Below are 21,075 nucleotides of genomic sequence, written 5' to 3' on the forward strand. Positions count from 1 at the left end.
CTCTTCTTGGCCATGGGATCAGGGCCTCATGTGCTACATATGAGGCCTGGGAGGGAGCCAGCAAAGGCTGTAGATTCATGGCTAGCACTGCTGTGACCGAGCAGCGCCACCTGCTCCATGATGGGTATAGTCTGGCCTCTGACCTCAGGGCAGCACCACAGGCAGGAAAGTACCAGAAAGTACAAATCCAGTGAACACTTACTACACCCGACTTAGGTTGGAAGGGGAAGTCCAAAATGCTGTAGAGAGGCACTGATACTCTAGAGTAATTTATAGGTGTGTTATCTAATACTATATAGGAAATACAGGAAGAAGGAAGCAGTGGGCTTGATAGTAAAGCTAATGTGGCTGTTTGATATCTTGACTTTTGGAGGGAAAGCCTGAAAGGATGGGCTGAGCTGGAGCCCAGTGTAACATGGTCAGCTGTGAGAGAAGGGGCTGAGTGCAGAGCCGGAAGAAACACCCACCTTCTTTCCCGTCCAGCTTCATGACCCGAGATACACACATCCAGGATGAGCTACCCCAGACCCAGTCCTGTAGGCACCCTTTAGCAGAGTAGACTGTGTCTCCCCAAAAGTGCTGTCACAGAGTAAATCAGCATCTCAAGTCAGCCGGGGCACCCTCTTAGAAAATAGTGTCCTTGGAACCCTGAGCCCCTGCAGCGTGAGAAAGGGAGTAAATGTTCCTAGTTAGCAGCATTACTTTGAAGCAGTACTTTCTGGCCCTCTGTTAGTTTTTACTGTTGGGTGCAAATCATGGCATTTAGTGCAAAAGGGGCCTGAGTTGTCAGACTGACACACAGGAATTTTCACACAAAGCACATTTTAAAATGTCATTAGTACAGGCATTAATTCTGACTTGGATTTTTGGAAATGTTTCAGAAAGGGTACTTCACAGTGATGGCTGTATGGTACCCTATGTTCTACGAGTCTTATTTTCCACCTGTGACGATGACACCAATGCTAGAGTAGTGCAGGCAAGCTGAGGTCAGAAAGGTGGTACTGTGCTCACTACAGTCCTGACAGGCATGGTTGCTAAGCTACTCACAGGAGAAGCTGGCCCAGGGCTTAGGAGCCGGGGCTCTAATTGTTGATGATGATGATGTATTTCACATACAGCTGTCTCAGGAGTAATCACTCTCATTATTCTTTGATTTTACCCAGTGTTCACACACATTGTTGAATTGTTTTCAAAAGGGAAACAGTGCTGCGAATCCGAGTTGACTAGATGTGTTTGCTTTGTGATTCAGTGGAGATTCTCAGCGTCTTTTCAGAGATTTAAAAAGCTTTGTGTTCAAAAGCAGTACCTCCAAGGTGTATTATAAATCTTCGTCAGTGGTGGTAAGTGATGTGGACTTCCCTGGAAGAGTCAGTGTTACTAGAAGCGGCTGGGAAGGCGGTGTCAGGAGGGCTTGTGTGCGTGCCCTCCCCGCCCACACCGCACACACCGCACACTATCAGGATTGCAGCCAAACCCCTGTAGGCTGCTTGAGGCAGGGGTAGGCACCAGGGGTTTTCTTCCTCGGATCCAGACACCCTAGTCCTGGGGGCTAGGGAATAGTGAAGAGAGAGAGGGCTCTTGAAGCAGCAACATGGAGGAAAGGCCCACCACCACCCGCTTCCATCCTATGGCAGACAGTTGGCTTCTGAGACAGTTTAGGGCACGGGCGATCCCATGCTTTTCCTCCGGCAGTGTCCTGAGTCCTTATCCTCGGGTGGCCCATGCTAGCCTGAAACGCACCAGATGCCACCACCAGGCCTGAGCCTCTGGGGGATTCGGACCAGGCATACCTGCAGGCTGGGCAGCATAGCACAGAGGAGGAAGCCCCTTCACCTGAGAGGCCGGGGCGGAAGTGGGTCCTGAAGCAGGCCCCGGGGACACGTTGTGCTCTGTGAGGAGGTGGAGACGATTCTGTGGAGGACCTCTGCCTCTCCATCCACCTTAGTTGAAGTGGACCCTGGGGACAGGAGAAGAGTTCCATTTTATGTGGCGGATACAGGGAAAGAAGTCTTCTTCCTTGTCCATTGTAAGGGAATGAGAGAGACAAAGCTTGGACTATGACAGTCTATACTCAGTGAGTCACTCAGATAATCTTTAATACTGTTATTCCCTAAAATTGAATTTCTGATCACATATGTTAAAAATAAAAAAAAAGGATTGTACTGCTTCCTTTAGCCAAGGAGGTCATGTCAAGATATCCCAGATGTCCTTCCAGTAGCCCCAAGCCACCAGCTCCTTCCTTACCACAGGCAGGCTGCCTCCCAGCCAGCTCCTGGATGGCCAGGTCAGCTCTGAGCCACCCCAAGTCCCAGCCAGGACAAGGGAAATTTCTGAGCTCTGACCTCTCCATATCCTTGCTTTCAGGGAAGCAGTTTGTTCATCTCATCACAGAGTTGTGTCTGGATGTTTGATGTTCAATCCCAGCTCTGTTTGTGGGCCTACAGAGACCCGAGCACTGTCTTAGACATTGGATGGCCCTCTCTCTGCCTTCAAGGAGCTTACACCTTAACGAGTTCACATCAGAAGTAGACAACAAGGATTCACTAGGCATAACTCCTCGAGGGAAGACTGGGGACCCTAGACATCAGAGGCTGGCTCCAGCAGAGCCCAGTGACCTGGGCATCATCAGGTCCCCAGGGTGGAGGAGATCCTGAAGGACCCTTGGCTCAGTCCCCTTTCCCCAGCCCCATAGCCAGGTGGGACCCCCTTTCTGCTGTATACCTGGTGATGCTCTTTGGTTACTTTCTCCAGTGGCCAGTAGTCTTCACAGATATTTTAAATTCACCATTCTGGGATTTAAAACTTAGTTTTCCATCTTTCCCAATATTAAGATAAGGAAGTGGTCATCTTACTCACATTCCAAAATCATTAACAAGCCTCCCCACTCCCAGAAAATCAGACTCAACTTGGGAATGTTCACAGTGCCCCAGACATCTGATTTCCCAGCCCACAAACACCCCTGCTCTGCCATGTGCTTCAGACAGCTGGGCATCCCTTTGGGTGAGAGGCCCAAGAGGATTTGACCCGGGGTGGGTCTTGGGGGGGCGGTCCTGGGACCTCCTACTACTGGACATCTATTCTGGGCCTGCCAGGCCTGTTGGCATATGTCCTCTGCACATCCAGATCCTTTCCAGGCATGTGCATGCGCAGCCTCTACTTGTCCTCCTGTCCAGGGGAGCTTCTGTCCCTGTTCGTGATCAGATGATCAGATCACTGTCGGCTTCTGCACCTGGTCCAGCCTGCCCAAGCCAAGCTGAGTGCCCATGTACCTTTCCAGAGTGCCTGAAGCAATCTGTCCTCTCCCCTCCCCATTCCTCTCCCCGACACAAACACGGACTGGGCCTCCCCCAGGCACAAACATTTTTAAGAGCAATACTGTTTTGTAGCTCAGCCCCTCACCCTGAGGACTTCTGCTGAGCCTGGCACCTGGCAGAACAGAGTTGGGAAATCAAGGCTCGGATGTGGGTGAGACTGAAGGTGCGCTTGGTTCGCTAGGGCTTTTCCATGCTAGGGGCAGTGGCTGCCTGACAGGCAGGATTCTGTGATTCCAAGAAGGGGCTGCTTCCACTCAGAGGGAAGGTGAGCCCAGAGAGAACTCGGAATTCTGTTTGCAACCTCTCCCTCACTTCAGCAAGGCCCTGAAGCCCTATGGTTTCCCCAGAACACCCCTCTCGCTAAAGAGCAGGGGGCAGTTCTCCCCAGGCAGAGGCAGAGACAGGGAGAATCTACCAGGGTCTCCCTGGCTAGTTGAATCAGAGCCCATGGAAATAGCTGATTTTCCATTGAGGCATTTCTGAATACAAATCCAGAAGCATCTATACAATTGGGGGGAAAAACAGCATGAGTTTTAAAGATTTAAACATGTATGACTTTAAAACAAACCAAAAAAAAAAAAAAAATCTCCCAGATGTCTTAAAGCGTATTCACCCATAAAACCAAGTGGACTGTTTCCCCTGCTCACCCCCCCTTTCTCCTTTCCATTCCTCCTGCTAGAACCTCCTGCTGCTTCACACAGTGTGAGTTTTTATTTTCGGTGGAGGGAGCAGGGAATATTGGCTTAATTTGAGCTTTTATAAACAGCTTTTGCTTGATGTCATATGCAATACGTACATGATACATAATCAAACCCTTTGCCTTGTCCTGAAGCTTCACTTGCCTTACTCTGAGATCACACCCCACCCACACCCCTTCCCCTTGAGCACAACCATGAGTATCCTCGCCCCGATGCCATCCCCTTCTGTGCCTCTGTCCTGGCACCAGGGCCCACATATGCTTCTGAGTGGGTCATTATGTGAGGTTGCCTCAGTGGGCATCCTCCAGCTGCAGGAACATCAGGGCCCCCGATCACCCTGCAGTGCTGAGAATCACACCGCAGAAAGTGTAAGTGGAGAGAACTTGGGCTTCTTCTCCCTTTGAGCCCTAACTAAAGATGGGCCTCCCTTCACTGTGGTGAGGTCTAGCCAGGGTCCTTCCCTGGCCATAAGACCAGTTCATTTCCACAACTTTTAGTCTAAGCAGGTCCCTGTTTTGAGAATCTGCTTATTGCTTCTGGGAATCAGAAATGGGGGGCAATATTTCTATAGCTTATAGAATGCCAGGGTTTGGTTTGTTTGTTTAGTTTTGTTTGCACACAATGGTCTGGCCCCAGAAATTCAGTCACTTGGAGCTTGTGGCCAGGAGCATCCCGGCCGAGTGTCCGCACACGGCCCTTTCCTGGGGGGTGAACGCCTGCCCCACCTGGGCCCAGGGGGTGTGGTCAGCTCCCCGAGCCAGGCTTGCAGTTTGTCTTGGTCAGCAGCTCCTCTGGGGGCCGCTTGGGCATGGCTGTCTGTGCAGCTGGTCGGAATTTCTGTCACTGAAGAACAGCCATCTTCCCTGGGAGAGAGTGAGCACTCCGCTGCAGGCCCTTGGGCCTGAGAGCAGGAAGGGGAGTCCTGGGTCAGCTCAATCCCCCTGCACCTCTGACAGCCAGTCTAGAACGTAGATTCCTCTCAGAGTGAGGGTTGCTGTGGCACCAGAATAGCAGCGGGGAGGCAGGACATGCAGTGGCGCTTTACAAGGACTCGGCTGGTGGGATATTCATAAAAGTCACTCAAGGAAAACACTCTACCCATTGCGCCTCAGAGTAGCCTCACCAACAAGTGAACCCAGTTTAAAAGACATACTGTCTTGATGGAGAACTACTGTGTTTCTTCCTGGGTTTGGTCAGATCTTCAGCATCACATAGCTAACAGGCATATAAAATTAGATATTACTAAATAACAGACCATTCTTGCTCCTCACCACCCCCGAGCAGGGCACGGGAGCCACTTAGCCAGTGTTCACAGTGACATGAAGAGCCTGAGAAACCCATGGCCGCTTGGAAGAGAATGGCAGAGCTGCTAGGGGTTTGCCCAGACCGGCTAGGACTTCTGCAGCATCCCATTGCTCAAAAATGAGGATGGCTCCATATACCCCCTGACCCTACCCAGCCCTGAGGAGTTGACTCTGGGTCCTGACAGCTGCTGTACCTTGGCACCCAGATCTTGGCACCCACCTTTTAAACGAAGGTAGACCCCCTCAGTCTGACTTGGCTTAGGCTTCCCTTTGGCCCCAGGCATCACCAAACAGGTTCTAGACCCTCAGCCTAGCTTGCTTCTTTTTAGCATCCTGAGTGGCATTTGAGTCTTTTGTTTGAAACGGATTCATTTTAGCCAGAGTCCCTCTTCCCCTTTGTGCCCAGTGCACCTGGAGTATCCCCTGCCCTTCATCTATATCCCAAGGCTCCCATCTCTGTGACTTCCCAGCTGTCCTGTTATTTCCCACCTCATGCTTTTCTTTTCAGCTGAACCTTATTCACAGTGAAATCAGTAATTTAGCCGGCTTTGAGGTGGAGGCCATAATCAATCCTACCAATGCTGACATTGACCTTAAAGATGACCTAGGTAATTGGGGATGGGGTTTGGCACCATCAGCTGTCAGTTGAAAAGTTATGGAATCCAGAATTTAGGCTCTTCATCTTCTCAAATTACAGATGGTCAAACTAAATTCCCAAAACCGAGATTAATATTTGAGAGTAGACACTGAATGTCTACTTACTCTAAGCCCTTCCAACTGGGAATGATGTGATTATGTTTTGTTAAGCCCTATTGGCTGCTTTCCCCTTGATTATAAATATATTGCCATCTAAATTCTCTTCCATAATGATCACACTGACTGCTGGTTACTTTGGGGGGGATTTTTTAAAACTGTGTTTTTTGTTTTTTTGTTTTTTTGTTTTTAAGAATTGAAACATCTCAGGTCACTACAAAATGAGTTTCTCCATTTAAGCCTTAATTAGAAATGACAGTTAAACAAAGCATGAAAACACTTGAGAAGGGAGACGGTTAAGCTGCACATCAGGATATTATTAGGTGTCTTTCATCCACCAGCAAATTGGATTCCCCCAAATTTACCACGTACTGCCACTTCAACTTTTCCTACAACTGAAAACAGTATATGACTGGGTGCCACCTTCATGAATTATTTGGCTTGAGATGATATTAGAGAGAAGGCACTCATTCTCTTTCTGAGTGAGTTCCTCCAGAGGAAAACTATGCCAGAGCTGTGGAGTCCCTGTCCAGGAGGGTGGACGGTTCAGGACAAGCTGAGAGGTAGCCCTCAGGAGTCCCACTCTGTGGTCTCACCTTTGCAGAGAGGAGCCGTCGGCTCAGGGCACAATGAAGGCTTCTATCTCCTTAGCTGTGAGCCTTGCGGGGGCAGCAGGCGCCCACCAAGGCAGCCGTATATCTGATACTGACTTAGGTATGTTTTGTGTGCCTTTAGCTCTCATTTTTGGCCACCTTTGTAAGATAGCAGATTTCTTTACCGGGAGAGACACCCATGCCAGAGCCCAGGCCCGACCCACACAAACTGGGTGCAGTAATGGGCTGAAGACGTGAAAACTGGGACTCAAAAATGCCCTGCTTGAACTTGTTTTCCAACTGCCTTAAACAGATACTTTCTTTTTTTAGGGGGAAAAAAAAAGTGCCCACAAGCTAGAAAAGGTGAGGATTCATCTATTCACAATATACATAAAAGCAAGATTAGAATAAGAGGTAGGCCTAGAAAAATATTTTTACACATCTAAGGGGAAGAATAAAGAATAAAAATCCCTCTGTGCACACCTATACTGTTTTCTCCGTTTTCAAGAAATGTCCCTTGAAGGTAGACAAAATGATGAACTTCACAGGAAGAAAAATCAAACCCTAAACGGTGACTGCTGCCGAGAGAATGGAGAAACTTGTTGTTTTGGTCGGCCTGATAGTCCACTTTTAAAAAAAACCAGATGCCATGTTTTAGTAGCCTTCTCAGTGGGGTGCCAGTCTTACAGGCTTTTGCGAAGTGAAACGGGGCATTCGTTGTTCTTTCTTTTAACCTTTGGAAATGATCTCGTGTGTGTTTCTCTTTTTTTGGACCTGTCATTCAAATGTTTAATTTAAACATGTCACATTTGATATCCCTCCCCTCCTCCGCTCACCCCCACCCACACGTGCGCACACCTCGTGGACTGACTGCCCTTTGGCTCGTATGTTGGAATCGACCAGGTAGGCCAGCCCTGCCACTGGGGCCTTAGTAAATGTGCCTGTGCGTGGGTCTCGGTCCAACACAGTTGATATACATTTGTTTACCTGTTATAGTTGCAAGTTGTACAGGCTGACATTGCCTCGATCGACAGTGATGCTGTCGTTCACCCGACAAACACTGACTTCTACACCGGTGGTGAAGTAGGTAATGCCTAGCCGGGTGCTGCCGAGTGTGTGTGTGCATGGTCAGTCGGCCGCCGCAGACAGCTTGATCCTTTGACAGCTATGCAGGGCTGCATTCATTTCACACTTCCAGCTGTCCTGACCTTCCCCGGGTCTCCCGTCCCCGGGTCGTGAATGCGAGAAGTACAGCTAACTGTCAGCCAGGTTACATCATGCCGCTCCCAGCTGGGCCCACTTCTGGTTTGGAAACTGGTTCAGCAACATCATGTCCTCACTTGCTTCCTGAGGCACAGCTTTAAGCTGCCAGGGGGATGCAGCCCAATGCACTGCGTGGCATCCATGACCGCTTCTGTGCCCTTCTATGGACCAGACACGCAGCAACGCCTGTTCACAGGTCTGTGTCAGAAGCACACTCGTTCCTGACAGTGGCCTTCAACTTTAAGTGCACGCTGGGGGAACTTGACAACCCTCTCCCACTCTCGTGTTCTCAGACCTTAAGTGCACGAAGGTCCCCTCATTCTGATTTTGTGTTTCTAGACACTCTTGAGAAACACTCTCCTGGACCCAGAGAGCCCCTTCCTCTCCCCAGCAGCTGACCCACATGGTGGCATCTGGCACTAAGTAGCTGGCATCTGGCCCTAAGTAGCTGTGGGTGGGGCAAGGCAGAGTGAGCAGACTGGCATAGACAGTGCCCTGCTGTACCAATGTGTTGAGGGGCTTCTGTAATGTGGGTGTGAAGGCATCGGGGAGTGATGGCAAAACAGCGCAGGTTTGGAGCTAGGTAGGAGGTAGGATCCTGAATCCTAACCTTACCATCTCCCAGATTTGGGGCCTCGGCAAGTCACCTGACTCCTCCTCAGTGCCTCGGTTTCCCTGTCCATAATAGTGTGAACAATGAGAACTGTGTTGAATCACGTTAAGTCACATAAGCGAAGCACCGCGCCTCACGTCTGGCTCGTGAGAGGGGCTCGCTGTTGTCGTCTTGCTCTCAGGTGCACGTATGACTCTTACGTAAGCGTGCTGATCCTGAGAGCAGCATTTCTGAGTGTAGACTCCAACACCAGCTTCCAAAGAGAATTGGCTACGTTTCTATTAAGGACAGAAGTGAAGTCATCTTGAAGGATGAGGCTGTAGGGATCTGCATGAGTGTCCCAGACACTAGCAGCACAGCAGTTTAGCAATCTGTAGCTGTCCAACTCTGCTCAGTGTCAGTCACAAAGCCCGCTGTTCACAGTCAGCCCCAGCCACTGGGATTTGGGCTGATTGCTCTCCTGGGCATTTTGGATTTTGGATAAGGATGGAAAGACAAACTGGATGGAAAGTCAGGATTTGCCAAACCTGCTAGGCCCAAATGAAATCAGGCTGTAGGCAATTAAAATAAACTCCCCTTTCTCAAGATTTTGGAGGAGTTTAAGAGCTCCTAAGTCAGGCAGCTTAAGCGAAAGATACTTCCTTTCTTAACCAAGTGAGAACTTGATGGGAGGGAAGTACTGATTTGGAGGAAAATAAATAAACAAACAGCTAAGGGCTTATCTTTTCAGCCAGGATTGGCTAAAGCCTGGGTTCATCCTGCCGTCCCAGACTTTGGGTGAAATGGAAATTATGAAACTTGCTGGGCAAAAAAATCTTGCCCAGGGGAGAGAAAGGAAGGGCCAGCCTGCTGCTGCTTGGGAAGTCTTTCCTCAGGATTAGCCACACCAGGAGGTGGAGCTGGAGGTTTTGAGGCCAGCAGGGGCCAGCAGGGGTAACAGGCAGAGCCAACTGTCCCCACCCCACAAGAGCTCAGTCCTTCATAAACCATGAATGGAACTGGTCTCCTTGGAATAATGACAGGGCTAGTGCTTTTCTCTCTGACACACATGCCCTTAACTCACTCATGTGCACAGGGCAGGGAAGAGTAGCCTCAGTGACATGTAATTAACCTGGGTCTGAGAGCTCTGCCAAGGCTACCTGGCACGTCACTCCCAGACACTATCAAAACAGGTCCAGACAACCTGACTGGCCAAGGAGCAAGACTGTACCAGGACTAGAACTCAGGGCTTCCAAAGCCCACCTCTGTGCTTTTTCTCTGAACCAGTCCAAACTAGAACTGAACCCAGATCTCTTACAATACCAAAATAATGGTCAACCAGATTCACACATGGTCTCAATTGGTTCCAGCTCCCACTTTGATGTGTGAGAGGGGAAAAGAGGAAGCGAGGATGTAATCACTCCACTTCTCATATTTGGTGTGAATTCCCGAGTCCCGAGACTGCTGGAAGAAGGAATGCGAGTGCAGGAATGCTTAGCCCCAGTGATTAACTTTTACCCATCAAAAAGTTCTTTCTAACAGTGAAATAGACCACAGGCTGAGCCTGACATTTGTCCAAGCCTAAATTTTTGCTTAGGCTGTTTTGAACACTGATACTTATGCCTGCTTTCTAAGCATGAAATAATGTTCTTGTTCTCATGGGAGTAACACATGTTTATGCTTGGGGGCAAATAAGCCAATTGCTTTATGATTAACCCTGAAGTTAAGCCTAAAAAGCAAGAGTCTTACATTAAGAGTGTTGACAATACAGTTGAAATGGGCCTGTTTCTTGTTAAAAAGTACACGTGTGTCTACATGAACATGTGCATACATATGTGTGTGTAGGAGTCAAGTCCTGACTGGGTTGATTGCCTGCAATCTAGGATTCAATTTTTAAGTTTGGGAAATGCATTAAGTGTAATTTAACGTGCAAATTTCACTTCTAATTAAAGCAAGATTTAATTATAAGTAAAAATTTTAAAGTAAACACTCTTCCTAAGATAAAACACCTTTAATTATAAATCAGCCCATTTTCTTAAATTTTCTATTTCAGAAAGGTGTCAGTAGTATCAATACAGCACTGATATTACCTTCCAAATTTCCCATTCCTCGTAAAGAGTAGGAAGACTAGAGAATGCGTCCTGAAATAGTCCTGCCTAGAGCAGGTTCGTATTCATCCCTCAAGCTGGAGGATGGATGAGGAGGGAAGGCCAGACCAGGTGTAGATGGTCAGCAGTGTTTGGGATCCAGTGACTTTAGACTTCAGATTCATTTCTCTCAGTTGCATGGATGTTTCGGGTGATCCTGTAACTGAGCCTCACTCACCTGGGTTGTAGTCTCAAACTCTGCACTTCCCGGTGGTTGAAGCTGAGCCATGAGGCCCAAGCCTGCTCCCCTAAGCCCACTGGGCACTGTCCTGGATGCTGAACTTTGTCACAAACACCAGAGGCCGTTGCCGCTGTCAGTGAAAGTCTCTGAAGCGGGCGGATGTGTTTTACCTCTGCACGCCTCTGCCATTTAAAGCCCACTTCACTGCTTTCCAGCACAGGTGAAGGCTTGTGGGCATTGCGGGCTAACGAGGAGGGGCACTGGATCCCACCTCAGGGATCCCACATTAATCTCTGTCTGAAAGCCAGGCCTTCCCCTAGCTGAGAGCTCCTCATGGATGATGGCCTGCTGCTCACAACCATTCAGGCCCCCAAACTTCGTAGAGTGGGCGGCTTATAGGTGGTGCTTGCCAGTAGCCCTTGTACTGACTTATTTGTGACAGTGCCCAGGCCATCTGCTTTTCCTTCTAGACACTTCCTGGGTTTACTTCACCCCTCCACAATAACATGCTAATGAGGCAGGTTTCTCTAAGATAATCAGACCTAGTCATTCCAGGGTGAATCCAAAGAGAATCTGGGCTGGTGCATCCCAGTGCACCCTGACTGACCCATAACAGAATATGCCGGGGGCACCTGGAATTTTCCATGACAAACGGTGAATCTTAAGGGGAGTATTTTATCCTCTTGCGAGGAATGTACTTTAAAATGTGCACAGCTGAGGAAGCAGAGCTTAGGGAAGACCGAGGCCCCATGCTGGCCAAACTTAAAAGGATGATTCTGAGTGCTTCTCCCTAGTGAGACATTTAACCCACAGACCTTATTACAGGTGTCGATAATCATATTTGGGAACTTGGCTTTCATAGGAGGAATTGATTACTTAGTAAGTACCCTAATTTAAGAAGAAGTGCTCCCCAAATCCCATTTGATTTTTAAAATCTGGTCCTGAACAGACATCCTTCTTTCCAAGCTTTAAGTTCATCTTTAAGCTCTGTTTCTGATGTTGCCCTCCTTTACCTAAAACGATTCTGAGTCATTAGTGTGATTAAGGAAATACTGTCTGAGGCCATTTTTTTTTTTTTTTTTTAATTCACACATGACACCAAAGCTGCAAAATAGAAACTAAGCGTGGTAGTAGGGCTAGCCCAAAGGTGGCCAAATCTGAATGCTTTCTTCTGGGCCTGCTGCCAAGAGGAGAGCTAGCTGCCTGATGGGGGCCTGCTATGCTTCCTCTAAAACCTCCTTATTTGGGGGTTCTCCCCAGAGACAGGGAAGAAAATCCAGGGGGAGGCATCAGCCTTGGAAGCCAGCACCATCTGGTTTCTCACGCTGGTGGAAAGCATGCGAGACAGGCATGCTTGCAGAGAACAGGCGTCGCCTTCACATCTCTGGCACATCCAGGGTCACCCCATCACCCCCACATAAAGGGGCAGCAGAGGTGGCCCAGTGACCAGCCGTGCAGAGTGGTGACTGGCTGATAGTGCATCTCTTCTCAGTTTCACTTTTCTGACTCAGCCACAGCTTTGTTCCTATCTTGCAGCTGCCTGGGAATTTAGCTGGTCAGATCATTTTTAGTATGTAATCATCTGACATGCTAAGTGTCTGTGTGTGCCCTGGGACCCGGGGATGGCGATCTGACCTCGCCCTGTTCTTGTCTAGGAAACACGCTAGAGAAGAAGGGTGGCAAGGAGTTTGTGGAAGCTGTCCTGGAACTCCGGAAAAAGAACGGGCCCTTGGAAGTAGCTGGAGGTGAGGAGGGGCAGCACCCTGCTTATCTGGGAGTGGTACATGCTGTATCACGGAAACCATTTTACAGGACAGATTAGAATTCAGAGGTGTATGGGTGTCTCCGAGATGGAGGCAGAAGAAAGCCTGGTAGACTTTTTATCACACACTAATTGTCAGGAGAGTTAAGGGTTGTGAAAATTGCCTTTCTAAAGTTTTTTCCTTATTACTTAAAATAGCTTCTAAATGTTTGATGTCTAGTCCTCAAATTTTAAGCAGTTACAGAAGCCAAACTTGGCAAATCTGAGAGCTGAGAATTATAGTGATACTGAGCCATCTGCAAAATTGCTGATGAGAGATGCAAATGAATCATTTCCATTCAGCCATCTGTGTTTTTAATGGGAGTAATATAAATACACATCTCTCATTTGCCAATTATACCTTTCCTGATAAGAGGGGTAAGAAAATGAAGTGTGAGATGAGGAGAATTACTGCTGAGAACTCAAGGCAGGGCACTGCTCCCTGCTGCCAGCCTGGACCGGGGGATTTTAGGTGGACACAGGGTTTCCTGAGCACCTGAGAGTCAGGACAGGGGGCAAGGCTGACTCACCCACCAGCTGTGTGAGAACAGACCATTCCCTTCCTTTCTCTCTGGGCTCGTTTCCTCTTCTTACTAGATGGTTCCCCAGTGCCCATTCCACATCCTATTTATGATTTTTAAAATGAATCTTAATTAAGTATGGGCATCAGTGGTTCCTAGGTCACACCCACACAGCCTTCTCTGAGGGTCCCCCAGGCCTTACGCCTCCTTCCTCAGTGCCTGCACATGAGCGGTAATAAGAGGGTGGCATTGCATTTGACCTCTGCTCTGCCAGTTCATTTCAGTTTTGCCTGCAAAGGGCAAGGCACTGAAGAGAGTTTGTTGGGGCACAGTTACCAAGCTCTTGCAGGAAGTTGCCCTTGGAACTGCCCACACTGAACAGGGAGGACACGCACAGCATAAAGCACCCAGCCAGGGGCTCCTGGCCTTTCCTCAGTCCCCTCCTGGCGCCTCTCTGTGCTAGCCCGGCGTCCTTCCCATTGGTACTTCAGTTCAAGCCCGTTTGGTGGCCCTCAGCAGGAGGTGTGATGAGAGGGGGGCCCTGATGCTGCCACATACCATCGTAGCTGGTGACAGAGGAGCCACAGCTGGTGCCAACCCATTAGACTTAGCACAACTAAAGGTACGTTTGCTTGTTTCCAAAAATGCGAACACATTTTGATCTTTATTCTAAGATCTATTTTAGAAAATGTTTTAAAATATTTTTAAGTATGAAGGAAATAGATAATCACTGCTAACAGAGGTTTTATCTTTTCCAAGCATGGTTTAGCAGTTACTTCTCATGTGGGCAGACCTGTGAATTAAGTCCCATGGTGTCAGTCAAGCCCGCAGTTGAACCAGTCAGCAGAGCCAGGACTCAAAGTCAGACCTGTGACTTTGGGTTCAGACTGTTGCTACTGCATGAGACACTTCTCACAAATCCCTCTTCTCTGGATTCTGCTAGTCAAATAGCAGACCCAGTAACAACCAAGACCCCTGGATAGCACTTGGGTGTTCTTCACAAATTGGGTTTAGGGAACATTTGATCAAAAAGGTTTGGGTGTCTTAGTGGAACGGTGGATGGAGACGTGAGTGTGCTCCTGTACAGAAATCTGGCAGGCAGCATTCATCAGACGCCTTGGTTCTAGAACCACCTTCTTTGCGCTGCAGCTTTTGGGATGGGAACCCTGGTACATGCTCTGGGAGCCAGGGGCTGACCTGTCACATTTCCTGGTGGGAGCAGACCCAGACCACTGTCTTTAGCTGGAGAGAGGCTTCTCCTAGGAGAGGAAGAGAGTAAGATGGGAAACGGTTCCATCCTAAAAACACAGTCCAATTAATTCTGTCAAAACCAGCAGGATGGGTTGGTCAGGGAGAAGACTAGAACAGCAGACATGCTATTTACTTTCCCAATAGGTTTATTCTGAACCATGTCTGAGAGATTTATAGATACATCATAATTAAATGCACATGAATCCACTTGAGGGAAAGGCGGTTGGAGACCCCAGAAGGCAATTAATTGGAGGCTACAAACATTCTGACACATTTGGTCAAGTTAGATGGTTAACGCTCTGCCTTCTGGGAGGGTAGGGAGAGTGTTTACTGTGACCTTGGCTAAAGTTCCTGATGGTGATGCATCCTAACGCCGGCTACCCAGGTGTGGGGGTGGACGTCCCCCTTAGAGGGAGGAGGCTCTGGGGCCACGCGTCTGGGGGGATGTGCTGGAGAGTGGTCCTTGCGCTTTGTGTGGGAACCCCACTCACTGCTCCTCGCTCGTCCCCTGCAGCTGCTGTCAGCGCAGGCCATGGCCTGCCCGCCAAGTTTGTGATCCACTGTAACAGTCCCATCTGGGGTGCAGACAAGTGTGAGGAACTTCTGGAGAAGACGGTGAAGAACTGCTTGGCGCTGGCGGATGACAAGAAGCTGAAGTCCATTGCCTTTCCCTCCATCGGTAGCGGCAGGTAAGGGCATGTGGCGCCCTCCCCGGGGCGTGTGGGCCACACTGGCAGAGGGCTCCGTGCACACGCTCAGCTGAGGCTGCGTCCAGCACTCTCTAGGCAAAGCCCCTTCCCTGTGGGATTCCCGAGTGTTCTCCACCCTCCTCTCTACCTGTGTCTCACTGCCCTGCGCATGAGGTGGATCTGACTGGGCAGGTACGTGAAACGGCTGACCCCTCTTCCCAGCCCTGAAATCTCCCCAGGGAGACTTACAGAGGTTGTGGGGAACAGTACAACTGCCCCTGAGACAGACACACAACCCAGAAGGGCAGCCCTGGAAGGGTGGAGTTGTTGAACCTCTAATGGGGCAGGTAGGACTCAGCCACAAGCCCCCAACCACAACCCCCCCCGACCCCAGGTGGTACACCCCAGATGTCAGCACATAGCACTGCGCTCGGGCTTGGGCCTGGCTAACCAGCCGAGTGATAGCAGGCAGACAAACCCCGCCTTTGGCTCTAACCCCCTACCCTGTAAAAGAAACGTGATCGTCCCCTTCATCATGCAGCATCTCAGGACCGCTCAGACATTAAGGTGCTCTCTGAAAAGAGCATGCTTTGAGAACTCTGCCATGAAGAAGGTGGGATGGCTGCCTCTGAGGCTGTGTCTCACTGCCCGTCACATCTCCAGGCTCCTCCCTCCCCAGGGTCTGAGCCTCAGGCCTGTAGAAGCCTCACCCTCTGGACAGGGCACAGTAGCAAGTGGAAAGTGGCCTTCAGAGCTGCTACAGCCCAGGGCACTGTGTCGGCAGGTGTCGGTCCCTGGGGCATCCTGTGCACACGGAGAGCCTTGCAGGGTCTCTGCCATCAGTGCCTCCCAACACCTGAGGAAGGTGGGCTGTGCAGTATAGCATGGGTCCAGCACACTGACGCCCCGTGACGCGGCCAGCTACACTATCCTCCTGGGCCAGAACCGTTCTTTGTGCACATAGAAAGCTGCTCTTCTCAAACATTCCCCTTCCAAACCCACGAGGAGGACAGAGAGTGGACTTGGCTGGTTGTACCCTTGTGCAGACCTTGTAATGCTGCTTCCCTGAACAGTGCCATCACTGAGGGGCCCACAGCCCACGTGCCAGAGCAGTCCTGGGATGTCTGCTTGAGCGGAGCTTAGCCACTATACGCAGAAGGCCTTGCCTGTAGGCAGACAGGCACCGTGTGCCAGGGTCACAGTAGTCACACCAGAGGGCCTGATACGGGAAAACTGTTCCCCGGAGCCTCTGCCTCTCCCCGTCCCTCTCCAGCAAGGACAGAAGAAGCATCCCCCTCCTGGAGCTGAGCTATGGGTGCCACACCTCCCCTCGGGCCCTGCAGTTCTGGGCAGTGGGAGGGGGCACAAGGGCAGAAGCGGGCTCTCTTCTGGGGCTTACTAGCGAAGCTGGTGTGTGGGAGGAGGGACCCTGCACAGAGGACAAGGGAACGTGCACGCCGCCCCAGCCTCGAGTCCCCGTGCCCACCCTGCCCCGTGCTCTGGCCCCATCACCTCCAAGTGCAGGTACGTCCAGAACGCACGCCGTTGGTGTTTTGGATTGTCGTCTGTCTTTCTAGTTGCCATACGTCTTCATTCTGTTCTCTTCTGCCAGAAGCAAAACTTGACCATCATTTTAAAAGCCAATACCATGTAAATACACATTGAAAAGAAAGCAAAGCTGACAGAGCTAGAGCATCTAACAGCCCTTTCGGCTGGTTCTAAGAGCACCCGGCAGACACACACCCTCCATAAAGCAGTCAGCAAGCACCCAGCAGTGAATTTCCCCAGGGACTGACCCTACTCAGTCCCAGAGCCCTTGCAAGTTTGTTTTTTTTTTTTTTTTTACAACGTGCTCTTGGATCTGAGCATAATTAGCCAGCTTCCTGCTTCTCCCACTTTCCCATCCTCCCACAGAAATTCTGTTATTTGGCATGGCTGTGTGACCTTTGGGAAGTGAATCACCCTCTCTGTCCCTGGCCTGCCTTATCAGCTAGTGAGGCTAAGGGACTGCCCTTCCTCACAGACGGTTCTAAGGCACAGTTAATTAGCGTTTCGGATGCACTTTGATCTACTCTGATGAAAGGTGCTTCCGAGGAGAGAAGCAATAGAGGAGTCTTTATTGGAGGTAATAATTTCACGCTCCTTCATATGACTATTGGGAAATTTTTAATTGAAGCATAGAAGTCATGCCCATAAAAAGAGCATCTGTTATTACAAACTTATTTACATTTTTCACGGAGTAAAATGTTTTAAAAAATAATCAGTTGAAAGCTTTTAAGAGGGCAGAATGCCAAAGACAAGCACATGTGCATTGCCGCCTGGCCCCACATCTGTGGGGCAGACCTTGCCCCACAGAGCCGTGTAAACAGCTGCCCTCCCTTTCATGAGCAGAGAATGGGATTACACCAGAGCCGGCCAGTAAATCACAGTGGGGTTTAGGAGGGGAAATAAAACAGCTTGTTTGTGGCATCCAGTGTCTCCAGCATAAAAGTCATGCTGGAATGAAAACAATATAAATGCAAACATGTTGGTGAAGGGCTGTGGGATCACTTTCTCTCAGCCAAGGCCCGGTGTCACGGGCATGTGGAGGCTAACCACACCCCTGCACTGCCTTCCTCCAGCCCCTAAGAGTAGGAGCCAATCCTAGAGCCCACTGAAGGCAAATGAGACCCACAGTGTAGCCCTGGGCTCGGGAAACCGCCTCTGGCCCTTCTGTCCTTGGGCATCCTGCTCACAGTATTTATGGATTCCCCCCGACTCCCTCTGCTCTGTTTGACATTAGGGGACGACCCCTCTCCAGAGGGGCAGCACTTGGGGAACAGCTAGTGTGGGGCTTTGATTAAACTCTCCTTAGATTTATGAGCCTAAAAAGGAAAGCCAGTTTGTTTTCTTCAAACTACCATTTATGGCTGTTCATTGAGTTTCAGGAGTGGTGCTAAACCTCCTATCTGCAGTATCCTCACAGCAATCCCACAAGGTGAGCAGCACTGTTAATTCAACTCAAAGGCAAAGGGGAAGCTTAGAGCGGTTAAGTCACTCACCAGAGGTCACACAGCATGTACTTGCAGAGCCAGCATTTCATCCAAGGCCCTTGGCTTCAGTGCTCTTGATATTAGGCACATGGAACCCCCACCTAGTGTCCCCTCTGGTCAGCCTTGCCAGAGGATCACACCACTCCTTGCGCACTCTCTGTGGGAGATTTTAGACAACCTTGGAAACACTGCTTGGAATTCCCTGACCTGCCCAGCCACAGCATCAGCCTCCCTGCTCCCTGGGCATGGGCCTTAGAAGACAAATACAAAGAAGAGACAAACTCTATTGGGGAGAATTACTTACATGAGCCCTGAAGAGAAGGTAAGAGGCCTCTTGGGGGGTTGTGTTGCCCTGGCCTCTCTCTGGCTTTGGAGGCATTGCGTTGGATGCCAATGCCTTCTGAATTTTAGCTTCACCCTCTTGTAACCTACTGCTCTCAGCTCAGACCCTGAGAGCCTGGTCTTTACCTCTGGATAGAGTTGTCTCTGGTTGGAGAGTTATTCAAAGCCAGATAGAGCACAGGAAGGCCCAGGAGCACAGTGTGAAGTAGACCTACTCCCAGCAGACGGGGTCCACATGGGGCGACAGACACTCTGCCCGCATCACGCAAGCTACCTGCCATCTTCCAAACAGCCGAGACAACTAAACAGGTGGCCTGGTCTGTGAAGACCAGAGTCCATCTAGAAGCCACTTTTGTTCTTAGCCTTCAGGCTTGGGCCTCTAGTCTTTGCCCTCCAGAAAATCCACCTGGGCTCTCCAGCTCCCAAGACACAGCCTCTCCCCACAGGAATCTCTGGGTCCCTGGTCAGCCTCCTCAGCACTGCCCCTGGCCTGCAGGCCTGCCTTACCAGGCCTGGAGGCCAAGCTCACTGGAAGCAGGGACGCTTGGCAAAGCCCTAAATGAAGAGGGGCTCAGCCCAGCTGGAGGCAGGAAACCCTCTTCTGTGAACCCGAATCTCTGCCATCCAGATGGGACAGTGGACAGGAAACCAGTGTGTACAGACAGCCCCCAGCCATCACCGAGCAGGTGACCTGGGAGGGCACCACACGGAGGTAGCCCATGGGGTCCACTTGCAACAGTCATGGAGACAGGCCTCAGACACAACTGGAGTGACTTCAGGGAAGCTTAGACACCTTCTTAGTCTGGTCAAGGCAATAAAAAAGGTCAAAGTGGAAGATAAACCCTCTGAGGGGTGGGAAGCCCTTTCTCACAAAGCACCTTAAGACACTGAGGGGCCACATGGAACATGGGGGGCTCCCAGCTCTCAGGAAAGCCCACCTGCATCCCCATCGTCAGCACCACGCGGAACCTGCTTCCTAGTGGAGGAAGCTTGTGCTGAGAGAGGTCGGCACGATTCAGACTGGGATCTGACTGGAGTGGGAGCCCGTGTCCACCCTCACTCTAGAAGCGGTGGCAACTGGTCTCAGCCAGGAGGCAGACACAGCGCGGCAGTGGTAGAACAGAGTGACTGGAGAGGAAGACCCAGCCAAGCAGAGAGGCAGCGGTTATTCCACCCACGAGGGAGCCCAGCCAGCCAGCCACTAAGCCAAGAGATGAGTGAGACACACAGAGGTGAGCACCTCTCTCTAAACTGGTCGGAGCTGCACCAGGAGGGCGATGGAGCCCCTGCCCACACCACAGCAGTCAACGGCTGACGGCCCTCCACGAGAACTGGATGCTGCAGGCCTGGACGGCGGCCCTCTGGGTGCCTTGACTACAACTTTGTCAGCAGAGACAGCAGCAGTCACCCAATCCCAGCTGTCACAGGGCCTGGGAGGCCATTTCCCACCATGTGTACCTTTAGAAAGACCCTGTTCCCACTTTATAGGTGACACTATTGATTGAGGGCTCTGTGTAGTGTCTTGTTCAATGTGCACAGCCTCTCCAGGTAATAAATACTTGATTACCCGCCTTATTTCACCAGGTGGGGAAACAAGGCACAGAGCCAGGGCCCAGACTCAAGTCCTGTGGGGCTCCAGGCTGCTGCGTCTTACACATTCCATTCCATTACAAATACTTATAAGTGTGCCTACTCGAAATTGTTTTGAGGCCGTACCTGAAGACAAGAGGAAAGCTGCTGCCACCTCCAATCCTTCCTCGTGGCCTGTGTGGTCCAGAGTGACCACAGTCCCATGGCTGGGTTTCTTCTTCAGGCTGTGACTGCCTCGGACACAGGTCTGCGTTTGTCAGCAAGAGGTCTCCTGGAAACAGATCATGTTCATAGTCACCCAACAGCAACCTTGCAGGACAAGCCAGATCAGCCTGTGCTCCCTTAACAGTGGGGTATACAGGCCTGGGCACTGTAGCTCTATGACCTCCCCACTTGTAGGTTCTTAACCTCTGGGCCCACAGTACAAGTTCAGATTATCAAGTCTACCCTGACTGTGTGTAGAACAGTGGCTCTCAGAGCATGGTCCCTGGGCTCACCTCATCAGACTTCCTGGCTGGAGCCCAGAAAACTGCATGTTGGCCACCCTTCCATAATCCTGATAGAAGCTAAAGTGGAGAACTGTTGACTGAGAGGAACAGGGACTAATATCCCTTCAGTCAGAGTCACACATCCTCCAGGGCAGAGGAATGGGAAGCTGGGGGAGAAGGTCTGTGTCAGAAAGTGCTGGGCACAACAGGTGCAGTGGCTGGCCTGGTGAGGGCGCCCCAGAGAGGCCCCGCCACGTCTCTGTACCACACCATCTCCCCTGGCTCGGGCAGAGCAGCGTCAGAGTGGCACGAGGGCAGCTCACGAAGCCCTGCCCAGAGCCAGCTCCAGTGGGGCACATGCCAAAGGAGGTGAGCTGTGACCATCAGGCCACACGGCAGAGTCCCTCACCTTGGCCCAGCTCACCTATGCAGGCAAGGACACCCAGGAGGGCATCGTTAGTAGGGTGTCTGGGGCTTGTGGAGCCTGGTCTTGGGCTTCCAGTGCAGAGGTAACAA

At 50.6% G+C, this 21,075-nt stretch overlaps 1 protein-coding gene across 1 annotated transcript in view; it reads left to right on the top strand.

The window, feature by feature from the left end:
• The window catches only part of LOC104991931 (core histone macro-H2A.1), a 128,630-nt gene that overhangs the window by 104,387 nt on the left and 3,168 nt on the right, over positions 1-21,075 (top strand). The window contains exons 6-8 of the mRNA XM_010844624.1: positions 5,825-5,924; positions 12,501-12,590; positions 14,933-15,107. Coding sequence (XP_010842926.1) covers positions 5,825-5,924; positions 12,501-12,590; positions 14,933-15,107 — 365 coding nt within the window. The remainder of the gene's footprint in view (positions 1-5,824; positions 5,925-12,500; positions 12,591-14,932; positions 15,108-21,075) is intronic.

Source organism: Bison bison, unplaced genomic scaffold (genome assembly GCF_000754665.1).
Source record: "Bison bison bison isolate TAMUID 2011002044 unplaced genomic scaffold, Bison_UMD1.0 scf7180017864203, whole genome shotgun sequence".
NCBI classification, from domain to species: Eukaryota; Metazoa; Chordata; class Mammalia; order Artiodactyla; family Bovidae; genus Bison; species Bison bison.